The sequence below is a fragment of the Kogia breviceps genome, chromosome 3 (assembly GCF_026419965.1).
Source record: "Kogia breviceps isolate mKogBre1 chromosome 3, mKogBre1 haplotype 1, whole genome shotgun sequence".
NCBI classification, from domain to species: Eukaryota; Metazoa; Chordata; class Mammalia; order Artiodactyla; family Physeteridae; genus Kogia; species Kogia breviceps.
The window spans coordinates 141,071,874-141,092,700 of record NC_081312.1 but is presented as its reverse complement, the minus strand read 5'-3'; the positions used below and the strand labels follow the sequence as shown (position 1 = coordinate 141,092,700).

Below are 20,827 nucleotides of genomic sequence, written 5' to 3'. Positions count from 1 at the left end.
CTACAGCAAGTTTGCCAAAGGTCAAAATAGCAAATCATTCGGTCTACAGATGTATATCTTTCGGTTATCGTGGTGCTGTTTTCATTGGATCTGAAGGCTGAAAGTGGGGCAGGTGTTCTCCATTCTCCAGACTCCCCACTTCTGTCCAACCAGCCCATGTAACACCTGCAGTTCCACTACCTGCCTAGTCCCTGCAGACCACTAAGTGTGTCCAACATCAGGCAGGTGTCAAGAATTAGTGACTGACACAGCATCCTTTACGAGGAGGAAACGTAGTATAAGAATCTGGGGACAGTCATCAACACCGCCCAGCCCTACCCCCAGCTTAGGGGAGGTACCTGTATGAGCAAGCCATCTGCAGGGTCCTGGGCTAGAAGCGAATGAACAGCACCTTCACCTCGTGAGTGGAGACAGCTACATCAACGCACACACAGCTGCTCAGTACACAGCCTATCCATGGAAGGAAGGACCAGAAGCCACATGACTCTAGGAAGGCCCCCTGGCTGGTTGGGAAGAGAGTGGGAGATGTAATTTTCACTGCATAGACTCTGTGTGGCTTCTGAAATGTGAACCAGGTATATGAATTACCTTTATCGGAACCATAAGAACGCTCCTGGAGAGCTTCCTCCCAGCTGTAACACTTCCCCTTAGATATCAGGGCATGGCTCAGATGTTTTCTTCTCTGGGTCATCTTTCTCAATCCTCCCAGGCAAAGCCAATCGCTTTCTTCTCCGTGTGCCCGTCTACTTTTGTTACACCGCCTGTACAAGGATGCTGTAGCCTGACTCTGACAGGTGAGCCCCCGAGGCTGGGGCAGGATGTGACTTATTTCTGTAATCCTTATGGGAATACTTGCAATATTTGCTAAATGGAGTCTACCACACCATCCTACCCTCCTCCCAGTTTGAGGCCCCTGCAGCGTGTTTTCACCTAACTTACCTGTATAAAGATGAGCCGATGAAGGGGTCATTCTGGGATTTTTTTTCCCCCATAGGTACTATCATCCCTTGTGCAACAGAACCTTCTATTATAATGAAAATGTACTCTGCCTGTGCTGTCCAATACACCAGGTGCTACCCACAAGTGGATATTAAGTATCTGAAATGTGGATAGCTTGACTGAGGAACTGACCTTTTCATTATTTCGTTTAAATAAATTTAAATGTAAATAGCCGCATCTGGGTAGCAGCTACTATATCGGACAGCTCCTTTCTAGAGCTTTCTTCCTCAAGGGGACAGCCTTACCAAGCCAAACAATACAACCCCTTAAGCATGTCTGACTTTGAAACAATTAAATTGAGAGCAAGGTCAACATAGTACTTGTTCCTCAAGTAAAAATTCAGTTTATTCATCTGCTTATGACACAGTACTCAGAAGGCAAGGTGTTTCACATCGTAGATTTCACTTCCAGTTCCTTGGAATGTTCATTTTTTTTGACTGGAAAGAGAGACTAGACCGGAAAGCCAGGTAATGCTTAGGCAACTAAACTAGGGATGGAGCAGGTGGGGTGGGCACAAGGGGGGTGTTAGCCACAAGCTGATTGTGTAGAGCTGTTAGCTGGGAGTGCAGAGCAGCCGTCCTGGACGCTCGGGCCACTGTGGGCTTCAGTCATCGCCACCACACAGGTACAGCAGCGCTTTCTGGTAGTCACCCTTGGTGTCTTGCTATAAGCGGCCAAGGAGAAAAAAGAAATTCAGGGTCAGGAGAGACCCACACTCTGCAGAAACACACAGGCAGGCCCACGGCACATGGAGCCTCTGTGGGACCTGCCCGGGCACACCCAAACCATCAGAGGACCCTCAGGGATCGTGGCCCAGGGGAGATTATTGCCACGAGGGTAGAGAGAACACAGGGTCCTGGGGATTAACATGGTAAGTGACCAGAGGACAGAACCCAGTCTCCTCCTCCTGCACCGAGGTCCTGCAAACACCAGCTGTCTTCTCCCTGGCCCGCATCCTTCCAGAGAAGACACGCGAGGCACCTTCCTGCCTGACTGTGTTGTTTCGTGGACTCTTAAGGTCACGTGGGAATAAGCTGATGAGTTAAGGAAATAATTACGGAGTCTAAGTGCTCCCTGAATTTTAAACATATGCCCTAGGAAACCTAGTTATAGCAAACGCAGCTCTAAATTCATCCCTAGTAACCACTGACACGACTTTGAAATTTTCAGGATCTTTCAGAAAGAGGGGTTTGCAACACCTGCCTGAAGTAAACACAGTGGGAGGGACCACGGTGAAGGCAATTGCTCCTTATATACAAACACTCCATCCCTCCAAAACAGGGACAGAATAAATGGGGAGGGGAGAGATGGGAGTTCTGAGTGAGAAAATGTTGCCAGGCTTATCACGGAGGCGTTTCAAGAAATGGAAATATGATAAAACGTAGATTACATTGATCTAAGTCTTTTCAGGATGTCAGCAAGTCTTGCAGGATCACTGTCATGAACACCAACTGTCACTGCAGAACAGGTGAAATATTTGCCTGATTCTGTAAGATTCCAGGACAAATCCTAATAGCACTTTCAAAATAAATCCCTGATACGTGAGGACTAGCATCTCTTCCCCGGGGGAGTTCGAAAACGGAAAACCGCCATTCTGCCATTGTTCTGACCGGCACCTGCCCAGGACTCCCAGCCCTCTGGTGGTCAGGTGGGGCCTTACCTGAATGTAGTAGTACAGGGACTTGCCGTACTTTTTCTTGAATTCACATCTAATTTTCAACATGTCCACTTCACTGCGGGAGATCATGATTCTAATCAGGACCTTATCGCGAGTGCCCTTGCCCTGGAAGTCAAATGTACGCTCCAAGTTACAATTCGCTGACAACGTTAATCATTAAAAAAGAGTCTAGCGAGTTCTCCTGCACATGGAACTGATTTGGGTTCCTGATGCCGCCCTCTAAGAGACTGCCAAGATAACCGCAAAACTGCTCCCTTAAGGACAACGATCGCCTCGGAATTCCAAACACACCAGCGTGAAATCGGCACAAAGCCCGCATGCTGTACATTCAGTAAACGTGGACTGAGCGCCAACCACTGCAAGGCTCAGGTCAGGAAGTGCACGAGTTTACGTATATAACACAAAGCTCCTGGCTCTCGGGGGCTTAGAGAGCACGTGCTACCACGCTCACCGCATCACTATGCCATTTTGAATGGTACAAGCAATAAGGACCACTAAAGTTTACATCCAGAACCTCAGACCAGAGAACGGGCCATACGTGACATGGAACCTGAGGGGAGACGGGAGAGAGGCAGTGTGGACAAAGGGGGTGACCCAGGAAGAAATGGCAAGGGCCTGCAAGCCATACAGTCCATTTAAGGGAAAACTGCAGGGCTGGCTTTGGAGTCAGACAGACCCAAGTTCAAGTTTGGCTACGACCTCAAACAAGCTGAAGCTTTCCAAGTTCCATTCTCCTCATCTAGAAAGAAAACAGTCACACAAGTCTCACAGGTTTTTTGGTAATGACTTAAGATAAAGTAACTAGCACAATGCCTACTGCCTGGAGGTTGCTTAATAACCTCTCTCCCTTGTTTGTCCTTACTCTGGGGTACCAGGAGGGAATCACTGAGAAATCTGAACAGGAATCTGACGTGATCACCATCTGGCAGTTTCTCTCTCCCGTGGCACTTTGCTTTCTACCTGTACACAAACACGTGTTCAAGTAGTTGGGAAAAACAGAAGACGGATTTGTGGTTTTCTCACCTGTCACATAAAAGCAGAGCTGACTAGTGTGTTCCTGCACCTATAGACAGTGGGGTCCCTTCCTCGATCCGCTAGTCAGTAGCCTTAGTCTGGGGTACAAAGGAAGAAAAAGCCTAGTGTGGAAACATAGACCTCTTGGCCAGTTGCCCTTACCTTCATGGAGTCGTACAGTCTGTCAGCAAAATACAGGGGCTTGTTCTGAATGCACTGGACTGTGGAGAAAAGAAAAGGGTCAGTAACTCCTCTCTCCTCCACCAGTGGGGGGTGAAGCCCTGACCTGGGGCACCACCAGATGACCAGACGTAATAGGAACGGGCTCTGCAAAATGGGAAACACTCAGGAATCCTCCGAATCAGCCAGCTGTGCTTTTTTTTTTTAAAAAAAATAAATTTATATATTATTTATTTTTGGCTGCACTGGGTCTTTATTGCTACAGGCGGGCTTCCTCTAGTTGCGGTGAGCAGAGGCCACTCTTCATTGCGGTGCACGGTCTTCTCATTGCGGTGGCTTCTCTTGTTGTGGGGCACGGGCTCTAGGCGCGCGGGCTTCAGTAGTGTGGCACATGGGCTTAGCTGCCCCGCGGCACGTGGGATCTTCCCGGACCAGGGCTCGAACCCGTGTCCATTGCCAGGCGGATTCTTAACCACTGTGCCACCAGGGAAGCCCCCCACTGTGCTCTTAAACCAGGGGACTCTGAGCAACGCAGAAACTCAAATGGATGTGTGAGTTCCCCCAATGGAGAGAGCCCTTTCTCTGGTTACCTTATTCCTCCTGGGCAACGCTCCATTCTACCAACGTAAGCCCTTCTTCAGTTCCGTATCTTAATTTCATACGGTAAAGATTATGAAACTACCGAAATCATGTAAAGAAGCCAAGCCTCCCAAAGCCACCTGAATTAATAAGATGGCCATTTGTTACTTCTGCTTCAGTACAGCTAGCTGACTGAAAGCTGATGTCCACTAGGGATAGTGGGGGGGCGGGGGGGCACACCTGCTTACCTAGGTTCAGGAAAGCGTTTTCCAGGTCTCCTTTAACCTCCTTCTTGATGCTCTCCAGCATGTCATGAGGGCTGTAGCTCTTGTACCTTTCAAATACTAAAGAAAAGCAACAGATAATTATTATAACAGAGCCACTAGTCAAAGCTATCAATGGTTACCCACACGGTTATGCATCACACACACACACACACACACACACACACACACACACACACACACACACACACACACACACACACACACACACACACACACACACAAAGATGATGATAATCATAGCGTCCTAGAGGATTAGGGATTGCCATGCAGACCGGAGGTGACACTGTACCAGTTGCCCTGGGACAGCCGTACCATGCACCTGTCCTAAATGGCACTGCCCCAGCCACGTATTTTGACCATCTTCATCTCTCCAGCATGGAACCCACTTTATCTGGGCCACGAGAAACAGTACATAGCACCCAACCAAGTCCATTACTTCAAAAGATATGGCAAAGATACGATGATCCAGACAAGAAGAGGCAGCACAACAAAACACCAAACATGAGAAGTATTTAGGGGGAAATAAAACGATCCAAAATGGGAAAGAAGGATGAATGGACTTGGTGCGGAAAAACGGGTGAGATCAGAGGGTACAGAGTGGGGAGCGTACTCTGTTCTGGCAGACCCGAGCCCCGGCTGGCCCCCCCCTTGAGAGGGCCCTCCGTTTTGGCCCTGGGGCTCTAAGACCCTCCCCAGCACGGCACTCACCCTTCTGGAGGTGGCACACACTCCGCTCGGTCATGAGGCTGATCCACTTGGGGACATCGGTTCCCCTCTTCTTCACGCCAGCATCGTAGAGATCCTACGGGCGCAAGCGACCCCACAAAAGTTAATTCCACAACCTAGAGAGCAAGGTCATTAAAAACCCGCCATGCACAAAACCCCAAAACCTCTACATTCAGAACGCCAAGTGAGAAAGGACGACGACTGCACTGCAGACACAGGAAAAATGTGCCGTTTAGGTCAAAAGTCTCGAGAGCAGTCTTCCTGAAGCACAGACATACAGCATGACAGTAGGTGGTTCGTGAGGGTGATGCTGTGGAAATCTCCTTCCCTGAACACCGAAGGGATGACCAAGAACCTCTACTCATATACAGAAGGACAAGCCAATGCTCATTAGCACATCCAGCTCTCCTCCATTTGGCACGTTCAATAGCACATAAACTAACAGTCATCTACTAAAGACAGCTACAAGTCACGTACCCACCCCCAGACCTCTTAGAGATTGTGGAAATGATGGAGCTGAAAGAAAAAAAAAAAGATGGTCCAATGACATTTTCAGTTTCTAGAAAATTTAGGGGCTATAAGTAATGCTAAGAATGGCAGGGAAGGAGGGAGAAAGGCTTATGCAAGAGCCGATACTTTATTCAGTGACCATCCACTATCTGGAAGCTGCAAAACCCTTTTCTAGGGACTTCCCTGGTGGTGCAGCAGTTAAGAATCCGCCTGCCAATGCAGGGGACATGGGTTCGAGCCCTGGTCTGGGAAGATCCCACATGACGCGGAGCGACTAAGCCCGTGCGCCACAACTACTGGGCCTGCGCTCTCGAGCCCGGGAGCCACGACTACTGAAGCCCGCGCACCTAGAGACCATGCTCCACAACAAGAGAAGCCCCTGCTCACCGCAACTAGAGAAAGCCCCAGCAGCAAAGAAGACCCAACGCAGCCAAAAATAAATAAATAAATAAATTTAATAAAAAATAAAGTTAAAAAACTCTTTTCTACCTCCTGTTAAGTGGGCTATGTGAAATATACTGAATTTTAAAACCAAAATGGATTAAAATTAATTTTGTTCTTCAGCTCTTATGAAATACTTCGAGACAGCTGTCGACCCTCTGGGAAAGGCATGTGCAGTTCACAGTGATCTGAATCAGCTTCACAAATAGTTCTGGGTGATTATGGAATGTGAACCCACAGAAGTTCTATTCAGCCAGGAAAGAAGGAAGGGCCTCTGCCTCTCTCACCTCTTCCCCCACCACCAAGGGCAGTAAGCCTTCCTGTCCCTGCCTGCGCCTCTACCATCTCCTTCCACTGTTCTGTGTTGTGAATTCTATTAGTGTATGTTTGTAGCAAATGCCCACCAGTGTGAACACCAGCATCACACCCTGCAGAAACAAGCAAAGCCTAAATGAGCAAATGTGAGTCAGAAATGGATCCTGTAACTAACACCAGCATTATAAGGGGATATCTTGTTATAACTACAGCTTCCAGAAAGTGAAAATGAAGCCCACAAATTCTTTGACGTTCCTCCCTTCCAAACGTGGAGCCTACTTCCCCTCCCACTGACTGGAAGCTAGACCTAGTGACTCGCCTCTAATGAACAGAGTATGACAGAAGTGACAGTGTGTGTTGACTCTTGAGATTACACCATAAAAGGCACCTGGCTTCCTCCTTGCTGTGTCTCCTGGATCACTCACTCTGGGGAGAGCCAGCTGCCATCTGTGAGGACACGCAAGCAACCCCTTCGAGAGGCCCACGTGGAGAAAGAGTAAGGCCTGCCGCCAACAGTCACATGGGTGGGGGACTACATGGGTGGGTGATCTGGGAAGCAGATCCTCCTGACGCTGTCAGGACCTCAGATGATGCAGCCCTGGTCAACATTTTGTCTCCTACCTCACGAGAAGTCCTGAGCCACTTCCCAGTTCCTGACCCACAGAAACTGAGAAATAAATGCTTGTTGTTCTAAGCCACTGAGTTTGGAGGTAATTTGTTATGCAGGATGGATAACTACACCCACTATCCAGAGACTAGGCAACAAAAGCTCAAATACCACGAAGCTTGGCACTGACCCGGGCATCTTGGTCAATCAGTTCATAATCAATGACAGAGCCATCCTCTGCTCTTCGACCCTACAGGAAAAAAGAAAAAAAAAAATTAAGAACATCAAATGTATTTCTTTGTACAAACCGAAAATGATATTTTCTCCCCAACTCATGTAAGCCACTATTTACTGAATAAACACCTTCCTGAAATTTTTCTTCACTTAAAAGTCTAGGTTAAAAAAAAAAAAGTCTAGGGCTTCCCTGGTGGCGCAGTGGTTGAGAGTCCGCCTGCCGATGCGGGGGACACGGGTTCGTGCCCCGGTCCGGGAAGATCCCACGTGCCACGGAGCGGCTGGGCCCGTGAGCCGTGGCCGCTGAGCCTGCGTGTCCAGAGCCTGTGCTCCGCAACGGGAGAGGCCACAACAGTGAGAGGCCCACGTACCGCAAAAAAAAAAAAAAATTAAAAAAAAAAAAAAAAGTCTAGGTAAGACCAAGGATTGTTACAATAATTGAGGCAGTGAAGTGGGGGCTGTACCCTCTTGTTACCCAATTCTGCGCTAAGCACCTTACAGAATCTACCCTCCTCCCCCTAAAACAGTTAATGATATTTAGCTCCTTCCTTCAGAGAGCTCACAGCCCAGATGGAGAAACACGCATGGAATAAACGGTAAAACAACACAGTATCTGTGGCTCTCAGTAGATGTGAAATGCAAAAGAAGGCAGAAATCTGTCAGGCAGAATCGTCAGCAAAGTCTGTGGCCAACGGGGTACAGCGGAGGTAAACCACAGAGGATGTGTCAGATGAGGCTGGTAATGGCGGGCAGGAGAAGCCATTCCGCACAGGAGGAACGGCACAGGGGAGTGATGTGCCGCCCAGCTGAAGAGAAGGTGAGCGGGAGGGAAGCCTAGCGGGGAAGACTAAGTGAGGGAGGGCCAGGGTGCAGAAGACACTTAAAGGCAGTTGAGAGTTTGGAGTTGATGCAGCAGAAATGTCTGTTGATCAGGAGCTTGGTGCAAGTGGATTTCAAAAAGATGGGTGGGTGGCAGTATGCAGGGCACGTGGTAGAGAAGAGAGCTGGGGAGGGCGGTACGGAGTTGTTATGGTGATGGAGAGGTGTATGGGCAGGTTACAGCATGCCCGTCGACCGTCTGTCATCAGGCTTCCCAGGGAAAACGCCTCTTCCCTCGCCCAGCTCATACACATTAAACTGCACTCGGGTCAGAACTCAGACTCAGGAAGGACATGCCTTTCATCCACATCAATGTGTTAACATGAGCAAACAAGCAAAGACCTCTCCGGGGGAACAACTACCTGAGCAAACCGTCTCTTAAGAAACCAAAGCAAGTGAAAGAAACAAGAGGGTCACTTCCCACTGGGTCCTATGTGACCACAGATAGGAGCAAAATGACCTTCCCGCGAGCCACAGTGAGGACTGGCAGAGAAATCCAGGCCAGGAGCTGAGAGCCGCTTTTTCCTCCTCTGGCCCCAAAGTCCACCCGACCATACGGTTTTGCAGGATAAGAAATCCTATTATACAAAAGTGACAACTCTGCAGTGACAGTGCAAACCCACTGTCGAAAACGCAGCTGGAATTTCTGATGCAGGCACAGAGGATTGAGTCAATTCGTCCCCAAGTATAAAATGAGGCGCCCACCTTGCCTTGGGAGGGAGGCAAGGACAAAGAAAAATAAACCGGAGGGCTTCCCTGGTGGCGCAGTGGTTGGGAGTCCGCCTGCCGATGCAGGGGACACGGGTTCGTGCCCCGGTCCGGGAGGATCCCACATGCTGCGGAGCGGCTGGGCCCGTGAGCCATGGCCGCTGAGCCTGCGCGTCCGGAGCCTGTGCTCCGCAACGGGAGAGACCACAACAGTGAGGCCCGCATACCACAAAAAAATAAAAAAATAAACCGGAAACCAACCTTCGATAGGGCGACCATCAGCTTGCGGAAGTCACCAGATGTGTCAGAAACGATATCCTTCTCCAGATCGGTCTTGTACACTTGGAAAACAGAACAACACATCTGGCTTGATGCTTCCTGCCCGTGCAGCCAGCCAGCCACCCGTCCCACGTATCCCTTGCCCACTAAGCCTCTAAAAAGCAGAAACAGCTGTGGCAGCATGGATGTACCCATCCAAAGGAGGTGGATTCTCTAGAATGATTTCTACCCTCATAAAATCAGAACCAGTGTTATTATCGGTGACAAGGGACACACAGAGCAGGACCAGACCAGGGATCCTCAAGCTCACCTTTGATCAGTGACTTCCTGCGTAGCTAAAATACTGGTTCCCAAACTTCTTGACTTTATTTGCATCATCAAAAAATTTGGAAGACCACACACACACACACACACACACACACACACACACACACACACACATACACAACTGTGGTTTATTATCTACTGATTGAGAAATGCACAATGGCAAAAACTAGTAAGAATTAAAGGGCATTTTTCAATGAATTTGTACTTTATTATTCAAAATAGCATCTATGTTTAAATGTAGTGGTACCACATACACACGTAAGCTGCATCATTTACTCCAACTGGGTCTCCTACACTGCTTGGTGCACATAGGTCCATGAGCCTCTTCCAACAGTGGTGCACAGTCAAGAGCTGGGAACCTCCTCAGCAGAAAATGGACAGCACCCATTCCAAGAAATCCATGTACAATACTTTCTACTTCTACCCATCAGATCTTTTTTTTTTCTTTTTTGTTTGTTTTCTCTGCTTTTGCTCCTGTATATCCTTTTGTATTAGTTCTAGGGGAATATAATCATCAAAACCCAGGCCATCAGGAGATGGAGGAGAGGGACCTGGAACAGAGCAAACCCCTGGACAGTCCAGATGGCAAGCACTTCTCCACAAGTAATCCAGGTTCCCTATCCTGAACACCAGCCCAGCAGGCCAGGATGGGGGGGTCACAGAAACAGGGCTGAGAGGGTACACCACAGAACTAGGGCTACTCACTTTCCTTGTAGACTCTGTTGATTTCCTGCAGCTCCTGGTTGGTCCTTGAGCAGATGATCTCAATGAGGGAGTCCTCATCGGTCCCCAGCCCCTGCGAACCAGGCATTGCAGACATCAGCAGGGAAAGCCCTCCAGGCCATTAGCCCACTTCCCTGATCTCCATCAGGTAAACTACACACACAGATTGGGTGTGTAGCACGTCCCTTCCTGCATTCCTCCTGAGGGATCTGTACTGCATTCCTCAGCACAAGGTAAAGTTATATTCTATTCCTTTAAAAAAATGCTTCATCAAAATAAAAATGGTTTAACTGACATGTTTTTTTAGCTCAACTATATTAAAAAAATTTTTTTTCCACTATATATAAATATATAGTGAAATGGGAAGAGACAGCAATGGAATACACCAAAATGTTAAAAGTGGTTGCCTTTTGGCGATGGGTTTATAAACTGAATAACTTTATCGTCTCCCTACGTTTATTTTTCAACTTCTCTAATAATCAGCCATTACTTTAATAGATGAGAAATAATTTTCTTTATTATACTATTCTGCTCAGAAATTTAAAACAAAGGAATAGAGATTTTATGCTGTCATTTGCAGCCAGCACCGTTAGATTGGAGTAAGTCTTTTACGAGGGGAAGGTATAGATAAGATAAAATTTTTAGCTTTACCTCTTTGAAATGTAAAATTGGGTTAATGTTAAAAATTTCATTCTTGTACTTCCATTTTTGCTTGATTGCAATGCACTCTTCAGGCATTTTAGAGAAGCAAAAGGAAATTAACGAAGTGCCAAATAAACCTAGACACCAACGCTTTATTAAGGAATAAGAATTTGATGGGTGATGTATTCAAATTTAATATATACACTTTTGAGCTGGCATGCCAGAGAGCTTGAAAGGACCCAATGAAACTTGTATTTCAAAGCTGGCTTTATGATCAAAGTCAAGATTTAATAATCAGGATTCTCTAATACTTGTCTTTCCGGGTATGGAAATATCACTTTGAACTAAGTAGAATTACAACTGTTTAAAATGTAAATCAATTATAAGGTGTTAATACAATAAGAAACTTACTTATCCACATGAAAAGTGTGTCAGCTATTAATTAAACTTATTAGAGTTTATATGCCCCTAAAAAAGTGGTTTATATAAGCTAAGCCTCAGGTTAATAGTTAATTTTGAGTTTTATTCCTCATCTAATCTGAGCCAAGGCCTCTTCTCCCAGAGTTTTTAATCATGATTTGTAGAGGTGCTGGCAAAGCCAAAATTTCTTCCCTTCTTAGCAAAAGGTCTACACAACATTCTATACAGATATTATAAAGAGATTACAAAGCATTTCAAATATTTTAGGGGGCAGTTTTTCAATCTCAAGGATATATAATAAATACAGTCTAAAAATAACTCATGCATTGGAAGAAATGCTATACCCTGACACTGTTGAAACATAAAACAGGTATAGCAATAGAAGATTTGTTTTCTTTCATCACTGATATACCCCTGTTAATATCAGAGAATTCTAATAGTATTTTTTCTCTATGTTTAAAGGTGACCTTGGCAATTTCAAACTTGGCCCAAGCTCGCCACAGACTGTCCACAGCTCCCATCACAAGGGCAACGTCTACTGTAACATATGGCAGATATTGCCACTGGTATTGCCAGAAGTCAAAACAGGTTTTTTTTAAAGCATAGTTCAGTTCATGTCACTCCAAGCTTTATGGATTTCAGAAGGGTACTCAGCTGTGATAGCTAATGGAAGAGCTGGCACAAGGTCAAAGATCTAGCAGTCAAAGCACCTTTCATTGGGCCCAATTACATAGATTACAATGGTGATTGACAGCTCAAACAGGTCTGTTTCAAGTCACTAATACCTAGTAATAGATACTTATAAAATTGCACAAATCACAACTAAATGAATTCTTGGCAAAAATAAGATAAACTGATCTGAAGTGATGATGGTCAGAAGAAACCTAGGAGAGGCCAGCTCATCCATGGTTCCAAAGGTCCCAAGACTGAGTGTTGTCAACGTTCTTTTTATTAAACAGGATCATTAAGTGTTGTTGACATTTTATCATTCTGTCCAATATAGTCTACTTAGAAAACTCAGAGCAAGTCTGCTCAAATCAACTGAGCACAGCTTGGGCCAAGCTGGAAAACTGATTTCAGAGCAAATCTTTCAGCAGCCCTGAGCTATCAACTTCTGGGCCCTGGAAATACCCGGTGGGAAGCTGCCTCCCTCTCGAGGTGCTCTGTGGGGCAAGGGATGACAACTGAACTGTGACATTAGCTGGTGACAGACTTACAGCTCCGTCTCTCCATAATTCAGAAATGGTGGCATCACAGAAAACGCACTCGGACTTAGAATAAAAAATCAGAACTACAGCTTTCCCTCCACTCTGAGGCTTTACCCAGTTTTACCAGCAGAGGGCAGTGTCAGATTATGCAAAGTGTTGCAGAGGCACACTTTCGAAAAGGGTTCTGTGCTTTGCTGTTAAACATGCATTTATGTTTATATATCTATTACATTTATGTAATACTTGATGTTTTAGGTACACATAAAATTCAGGGGAACTCACGACCTGGAATTTCTACTATCTAATTTAACCTGAAAATCCATGTTCAAAATAACTTTGCAAAATACAAACAAAAGGCAGTAGTAGCATGTGCCTTGATACTATGAACAAAACACAGGAACCATTCACGATCTGAAATCACCCTTTATGTGCTCTGTGATGTTCTGATTTTGCCCAAAATTTGAATCCAACAGTGGGACCAGCAAGGAGAAGGTCAGAAGAAACAACCAAAATGGCATACGCAGATTTTTGTTAGGCTTCACTTAACAAAAGCTGTGAGTTTTACTTCTGCCTTAATATCATAACAAATCTTTTTTAAAGAGGAAGTGTAATCAAGGAAGTAGTTTTTCCAAATGGTATTCCAATTGCCCAGGTGCCAAGCAGTAGCAGCTGGTAACTGACTTCTCTGCATCATGAAATTTCTTTACAGTCTTAAAAAAAGTAATTGAAATATTTTTGGTACAAATCCTGAGCCTTATAGCTTCAGTTCATTCCCAAAAAATGATTCCAAATGAGAATTCAACATAACTGAAAATCACCTAATTACACTCAGGAAGCTGTAATTCACAAATATTAATGGCAGATTTGACAGAGATTGCATCTCACACGTGTTTACCTTCATGGAGGCTTTCAGCTCGGAAGCGTCATACTGAGCAGGTGTTTTCAATAGGCCCAAAATCACTGTCTCCAGGTGGCCGGACAAGGCTGACTTCAGTGCTGATGCAAGTTCCTTCAGAAAAACAGGCAACAACATGGAAAACTTGGTTGGTAACCGATATTCCCTTTAAAACTAGTAAGACAAAAATAGAGGCATGTGTTTGTAAAGCAGGTTGTGATTCTTTGACAACTCTGGGGTGTTCGGTCAAAGTACCCTTCAACCGCATTCCCTTTGGCAGACCCAAAGGTCAGAAATGGAAAGATCAGACTTTACTCTAGTAAAATCCCCTAAAATCCAAGCTGATTTTGTCCTCTCGTCCAGTCAGTAAAAGGAAACCAGAGCAGCATGCAATGCCTCAGAAAGCTATGAGTGAATGCAGTTTACAATATGCTTACACTCGCACGTGGTAACAGCCTATGCAAGACAGGGCACTTTCTAGGGTCAAGGCCCCTGCTAAGCAGGAGGTGATCAAAGTGGGGAGCCTCCAAGGAAGCAGAACCCTCGTGGCCTGCTGGTATCCTCTTGTGAAAGGTTTTGTGCAGCTGTGCAGAGGTGGCTCCAGAAAGCCTCCAGGTGGAACCAGAGGCCCCCACTTGGCTAGAAGTGATCTCATGAAGCTTTCCTATGCAAAACACTTCACCTAAGACTGAGAGAACCTCTATTTTCCATACCAAATTGGAATGGTATTATCAAGATGGTGGGGACTAAAGCCCCCCCCATTCACCCCTGGGCTTCCCTGCTGTATATAGTTTCTTAAAGGTTACCACTGTTACCATTAAAATCCAATGACAGATTTCAAGTCAGAGGCCTGAGTCAGCACCCACATAGGCAGACAGATATCCCAACTAGATGTGGCTTTGACAGATGCTTCCTCAGGAATTAGATTTCCTACAAATCATGGGCATTGAGTGATGGCTGAACTCTCCTGTTATAATTACTTCATTCTTTCTTTTCGCTCCCCCCCCCCCACCTTCTAGAACTCTTCCTCTCCTGCTTTCCAGCAGCACCCATGGCATCTACGATGTTTAGCCCCTAAAGGTATGTGCAGGCTCTAAGAGGTGATGTACAGCCTGCTTCAGAGAGAACCTTCTCAAATCATTCACAGCTGTCGAGGACTGAGGTGGGTCTTAGAAATCTTCTGGTCCAACCCTTTCATCACTTACTTTCTCCTGCTTCCTGAAGTCCTAGTAACACATAGCACTTAGGAGCGAACTTTAGAAGCTACACCTTCCAATTATAGCACCAATTTTCCAGCGTGGAACTCTGAGGTTAGGTAATTCCAAACTTAGCCTACCCTGACACTCCCCTCTACCCATCCTCTGTTCAGACTTCAAACAGCACTTGGGCACCTACTGACTCCTTCCACTTCTATAATAAACACCTTATGGGCAGCCCACTTCCTGCTTCTCATAATGTCAAGCACAGGGCTTTCTTTGCACTTAGCAAAGAATATTTGTCCAGATATGTCTGACAAATAAAATATGACCATTCCTTACATGGAGAAACCTGGCATCTGCTTGAACATGAAAGAAACATAACATTGATCCCCTGTCCCAGTTCCTGTTCACTTCTACTAGCTGTACCCATGCTGTTCAAGCCCCTCACCTAGGCAGCCTTGGTCCCTATTGTTAAAGTACTCTACAATACAGGGCCTTCTCTTTTATTATGCAAACAATAAGGTTCTGCTTTCAGGATTTCCTTCAGTAAGTGTGTCCAATATTTTATGTATCTTTCTTAAAATGTGATAATTCTCCTTAGCCCAGGGCTAAGAGGTATCAAGAATCAGTAGGATAGGGGCTTCCCTGGTGGCGCAGTGGTTGAGAGTCTGCCTGCCGATGCAGGGGACGTGGGTTCGTGTCCCGGTCAGGAAAGATCACACATGCCGCGGAGCGGCTGGGCCCGTGAGCCACAGCTGTTGAGCCTGCGCGTCTGGAGCCTGTGCTCCGCAGCAGGAGAGGCCACAGCAGTGAGAGGCCCGCGTACCACAAAAAAAAAAAAAAAAAAGAATCAGTAGGATAGTGAGTTGCCCCCAGCCCACCATGAAGCCTGTGAGGTCACCAAACCCATCCTGATTCTGTAACATCATCCCTCCAAGAAGGTATGTGAAAGCTTTGTTCTCCATATATCTCATCTGAAATCAACATCCGGGCTTCTGTATTTTTATGTACACTCATGTGTCCACACCCAAGCGTGTTCCAAGACCACACTCTGGAAGTGACAGCTGAAGGAGCAGTTACAGGCATTATCGTCCAAAGAGGTGGACCTTCTGCGCCAACTGGAACTCAGCTCTGCCAGCTCACAGGTCCTTTTGGGAGAGTGGAGAAATAAACACTCCCTTCCATGCCTCACTATGGTAGATTAATGTCAGTCTAGCTGGAAGAAAAATTTTAATGCCTATGAGAGGAAACAAGCTGCATGCTTTCCTATTTATGTCCTTTCCAACTGTTTTGAGAGGTGGGAGAGGGAGATATAGCAGGGTGTGACCTGCAACTTCCTGGACCCTGGTGGTCACATCAACTCCAAGTGCAGAAATGTCTTTTCTAGAATCCTTCCAGCTCACCTCCACTGTGACTACGAGAGAAAGCCATAAGTCAAACGGGAGCTGCAGGAAGCCATGCTTACTGCACCGTCCAAGAATAAATCAAAAGCTTTTAATAGCAAGAAGTTAAAAATAAAGCAGCCTGTCTGTAAAAATAAATTTCCTAACACTGCGACAAAATAAAGGATGAACAAGTGCTGGGCTGTTCCTTAACCACCCGTGGACAAGCAAGGGAAAAAAGCACACAAGTCCCTTTAAATAGTGAGAGCATGGCAAGGTGAAGATAGCCTGGAGACCAAATGAACTACTAAACTAAACCTGGTGGTTGCAAAGCTCTTAGGAATTCGAGTGTATTTTTTTTAAGAATGAGAGGAGTGTGTCAGGATCAATACTCAAATGGAGGCTAGTGTCCCAAGATTAAATTTAAAACATATTATCAAGAACCAGCAGGGCTTCCCTGGTGGCGCAGTGGTTGCGAATCCGCCTGCCAATGCAGAAGACACGGGTTCGTGCCCGGGTCTGGGAAGATCCCATATGCCGCCGTGAGCCATGGCCGCTGAGCCTGTGCGTCCGGAGCCTGTGCTCCGCAACGGGAGAGGCCACAACAGTGAGAGGCCCGCGTACCGCAAAAAAAAAAAAAAGAACCAGCAGAAGTCATAAAGATGAAAGGAGTGGCCACATGTAGAGAACGGCATACCTGGCACAAAGTTAGCATTCAATAAATGATACCTGTTGCTGTTTTCCCCTATCCTTTCTATTTCCAGAACTGCTCCCTTTACACCCTCTGGGTTGGAAGAGGGTGTGGTCTTTATGAATAAGCTCCAAGCATCCCAGGGGACACGTATGTGTGAGTTGCGACTCTTACAGGGGAAAACCTTGGATCTCCTAGGGTTCCAGAAGGCGCTTGCTGGGAAGAGCCAGAATTCACAAAAAGTAAGAGCAATGGCTGAGGAACTGACATTCAACATGGAATGGCCTCCATCCCTGAACCTGTTGTACCTTTTTGGTCCTTCTCTGGTAGGCGAAGGCAATATCCTGTCTCTGTTCATTGCTGCGGTTGGTCAAAATGTTGACAATGGTGACCTCATCCACACCTATGAAGACACAAGTAGTGAGTAGTTACTCAACCATATGCTCTAGTTCTTCGGGCTTACATAGAATGTTTTGAGCACTTTTTCAACCTGAAATGTATATATTAGTCCCTAAAGTGAGATACCAAGACATTAAGATGTTTTCTTTCTTTTTGTCAGCACCCTCCACCCAACATGTATACCCTCTTTTCTGTTTTTCCTGACAGTCTCAAACCTCAAGTCTAAATGGACCTTTTTAAGTATCTGTATTTAAAAAAAAAAAAACAAAAACAAACTATTTCATTCATAAATTGGGTTTCTGGACTCAACAGTAGGAGGTGCATTTGTGGGGCTTTGGCAGTCAGATGGAACAACAAAGATTTAGAAAGGTTTTCAATGAAGGTCCCCGAATTACCATTTAACTGAGGTTTTAATAGACATTAACTGCGACCTGAATTAACAGAGACAATTATTTATATTTATTGCAGGATTATGGCTATATAAGCAGCTAGGTACAATTTCTATAATTACATAAACTGTCATGACAAATGAGTCAGATTTAACATGGCAGTTGTATTTTAATAGCGTAATTGATTAATACAATCCTACTTACTGAAGACTAAATTGTTTTGTAAGGAAAATAAATGTTCCACTGCTTTTAATATTCAAGAGGCAATTTTAATAATCAATTTTATAACTATATTAAAAAGCATAATGTTTTAATCTAAATTAAATCTAAACTGGGAGTTTTTGAAGTGCCACCAAAATATTTTAGTACCTATTTTAATTGGAACATGTGTATTTACAAAGATAAGCAATGCCTTCTGGTATCTGAAAGTTTCCAATTTTATATCAGAAATACTCTTAACATGCCACTTAACTTAAGGAAGCACTATTTTAAGAATTGAGAAAGTGAAAGGTCTCTCTCCTGACTGATTATGAACTTTGTTTAATAAAAGGAAGTCTTTGCCATATGCGTAATTCCTGAGTAAGAAAGAGCAGAGTGGTTAAGCCTCCAAGGACACACATGAACAGCAAACAGCCCAGCCTATAGGAAATCAGGAGTTCCAAAGCAACAGAAAGGTCAGAACGATAATGCTCTGAGACACAGGCAATGAGCAGACTTACAAAGAAGGTATTCTAAACTCTCAAGTGTGTTAGAAAGATCAAAAAGCAGCAAGTTAGAATTTCTGGGTATAAAAATAAGTAACATTTTTGTATTTACATACTCATTTTTAAATGAAATCATACCAATACGTTACTTATCTTAACTGCAGCATTTATACCTTTAGCTCTGATTTTCAGAGTGGCCAGTGTCAACGTAGAAAATCAACTGTTGAAAATGAGATTGTTTCAAAGATGCTTATTTTGGCAAAAAAATAAAGGGGGAAAATGCCTAATAATAGATTTATTAAATAAATGTTTTTGTCCATATAATGGGATAATATAGATATTTAAAATGACGGTATAAAGTATTAAATGACATGAAAAAATGTTCACAATATACTGCTAAGTAAAAAAAACAGGCTGCAAAACAGTACACCCAATCTAACCTGATTTTTGTAAAAGGCATGCTCATGTGTAAGAAAATATGTTGAACCCTTCATACCAAAACCAAATTTTTAAATTTTTATTGGAGTAAAGTTGATTCACAATACTGTGTTAGTTTATACCAAAATTTTAATAGGGATCATCTGAGTGGTAGGATTATATAGATAATTTCAAGTTTTCTTCCTTTTGATTACCTATAGTTTCCAATTCACTATGATGAGCACAAGAAGGGTATTTTTTAAATAGATACACCATGAATGACATATAATCACTGATCTAGAATCAACTAGTGACTTCACCTCACAAGACTCCCTAGTGCGGTTCTAAATACTTTAGTTAGAATAGAACATGATATGCATGATATTCAGGAACTATATCTATATCATTCTCTTTGGTTTCCAAAACATCCTAATGCAAACCATCTTATGTAACCCTCACAACAACCATGTGGGGATGGTTATTTCTCTTCCTCGTTTACAGATGGGAAAGCTTGAAGCTTAGAGAGACAGAGGTCCAGCTCTGCCACTGTTACCGTGGAAGCATCTGCCCTCCTGGGGTCTTAGCATCTACACTTGCATGAGGAAGGGACTTGAACAATGACCTTCAGTTCTGCTTCCACCAAAGACTAACACAGAAAATTGAGCTTTTAAAGAAAAATCTATTCTACAGAATATACTGCAACTTCTTTATTATATACTTATTTATTTTTGCTGCACCGGGTCTTAGTTGTGGCATGCAGACTTCTTAGTTTTGGCACATGGATCTTTTTAGTTGCGGCATGTGGACTGTTAGTTGCAGCATGCATGCAGGATCTAGTTCCCTAACCCGGGGCCCCCTGAGTTGGGAGCGTGGAGTCCTACCCACTGGACCACCAGGGAAGTCCCCAAAATTTAGCTTAGGTACAGGCTGGATAGATTTCTTCACAGACTTGTTAAGGCTTACCAGGATACTTTCGTGGATGTATCTGCTCACATGGGCACGCATGCCTGCCCACACACGTGTGTTTACATATGCTCTCTCTCTCTCTCTCTCTCTCTCTCAATATTCTATAGCTCTAACTTTATATTAGGAAAACCACTTCTTTATAAACGTCCTTTTCCTTTACACTTAAGTTTCTTACCCAAATCTGAAAATGCTGGAGAATAACAAAATACAATTATACCCTCTAATCTCAACTCTAATATTTCTTGAAACCAATCTTTGGGCTGCTGACCTAAACGCATGCCAAGAACACTGACCCATAAAAAATTATTCCCCCTTGGAAACAAATGCAAAGTTGTGTTTGTGTCAGAATGTGGTCCTGAGCCCACCTGAATGAGAATCACACGAAGCACTTATTAAAAACACAGCTCCTATGTATAAAATAGATAAGCAACAAGGATATACTGTACAGCACAGGGAATTATAGCCATTATCTTGTGATAACCTACAATGGAGTATAATTTGCAAAAATACCAAATCACTATGCTATATACCTGAAACTAATATTGTAAATCAACTGTACTTCAATTTAAAAAGTTAAAGGGAAAAAAAAAAAAAAAAAAAAAAACAGCTCCCTGGGCCTCCCTGCCCCCTGAGATCTGATTAAAGACTCTTGCGGACTTTGGACCTGGGAAACAGCATTTCAGCCAGCTCCCTGGTGATTCTTTATTTGAGAATCGCCAACAGACGGAAAAGCACGGGTGGGAATTGGAAAGGTCGTTGGAAATCTGCCTGTGTATAAGACTGTTAAATTGTTTCTACCAAGTGCTTCTGTGAGGTGCAGGGTCAACTACAATTTTAGGGAAAGAAATGCTTACCTTTGTTCAAACAACCCAGGTAAGAAATATAACACCTGAAAAGAGCTGACTCCACAAACTTCAGTGCAGTCCCATGCTCTTAGTCAATGAAACAAACCTCTCTTAGCAATCAAACAATGAACCTTTCTGATCATAGCAGCTTAGCAGTCAGCCAACAGAGTTAGAATATAAGTCC

At 44.5% G+C, this 20,827-nt stretch overlaps 1 protein-coding gene across 1 annotated transcript in view; it reads right to left on the bottom strand.

The window, feature by feature from the left end:
* Positions 1–1,316: 1,316 nt before the first annotated feature.
* Positions 1,317–20,827, bottom strand: part of ANXA2 (annexin A2) — a 46,540-nt gene continuing 27,029 nt past the window's right edge. Inside the window, exons 4-13 of the mRNA XM_059057847.2 lie at positions 17,232–17,326; positions 13,652–13,765; positions 10,469–10,559; positions 9,419–9,498; positions 7,527–7,586; positions 5,446–5,539; positions 4,699–4,794; positions 3,854–3,912; positions 2,660–2,782; positions 1,317–1,663 (exon numbers count right to left, since the gene is read on the bottom strand). Of these exons, the coding sequence (XP_058913830.1) occupies positions 1,604–1,663; positions 2,660–2,782; positions 3,854–3,912; positions 4,699–4,794; positions 5,446–5,539; positions 7,527–7,586; positions 9,419–9,498; positions 10,469–10,559; positions 13,652–13,765; positions 17,232–17,326 (872 nt within the window). The 3' untranslated portion in view covers positions 1,317–1,603. The remainder of the gene's footprint in view (positions 1,664–2,659; positions 2,783–3,853; positions 3,913–4,698; positions 4,795–5,445; positions 5,540–7,526; positions 7,587–9,418; positions 9,499–10,468; positions 10,560–13,651; positions 13,766–17,231; positions 17,327–20,827) is intronic.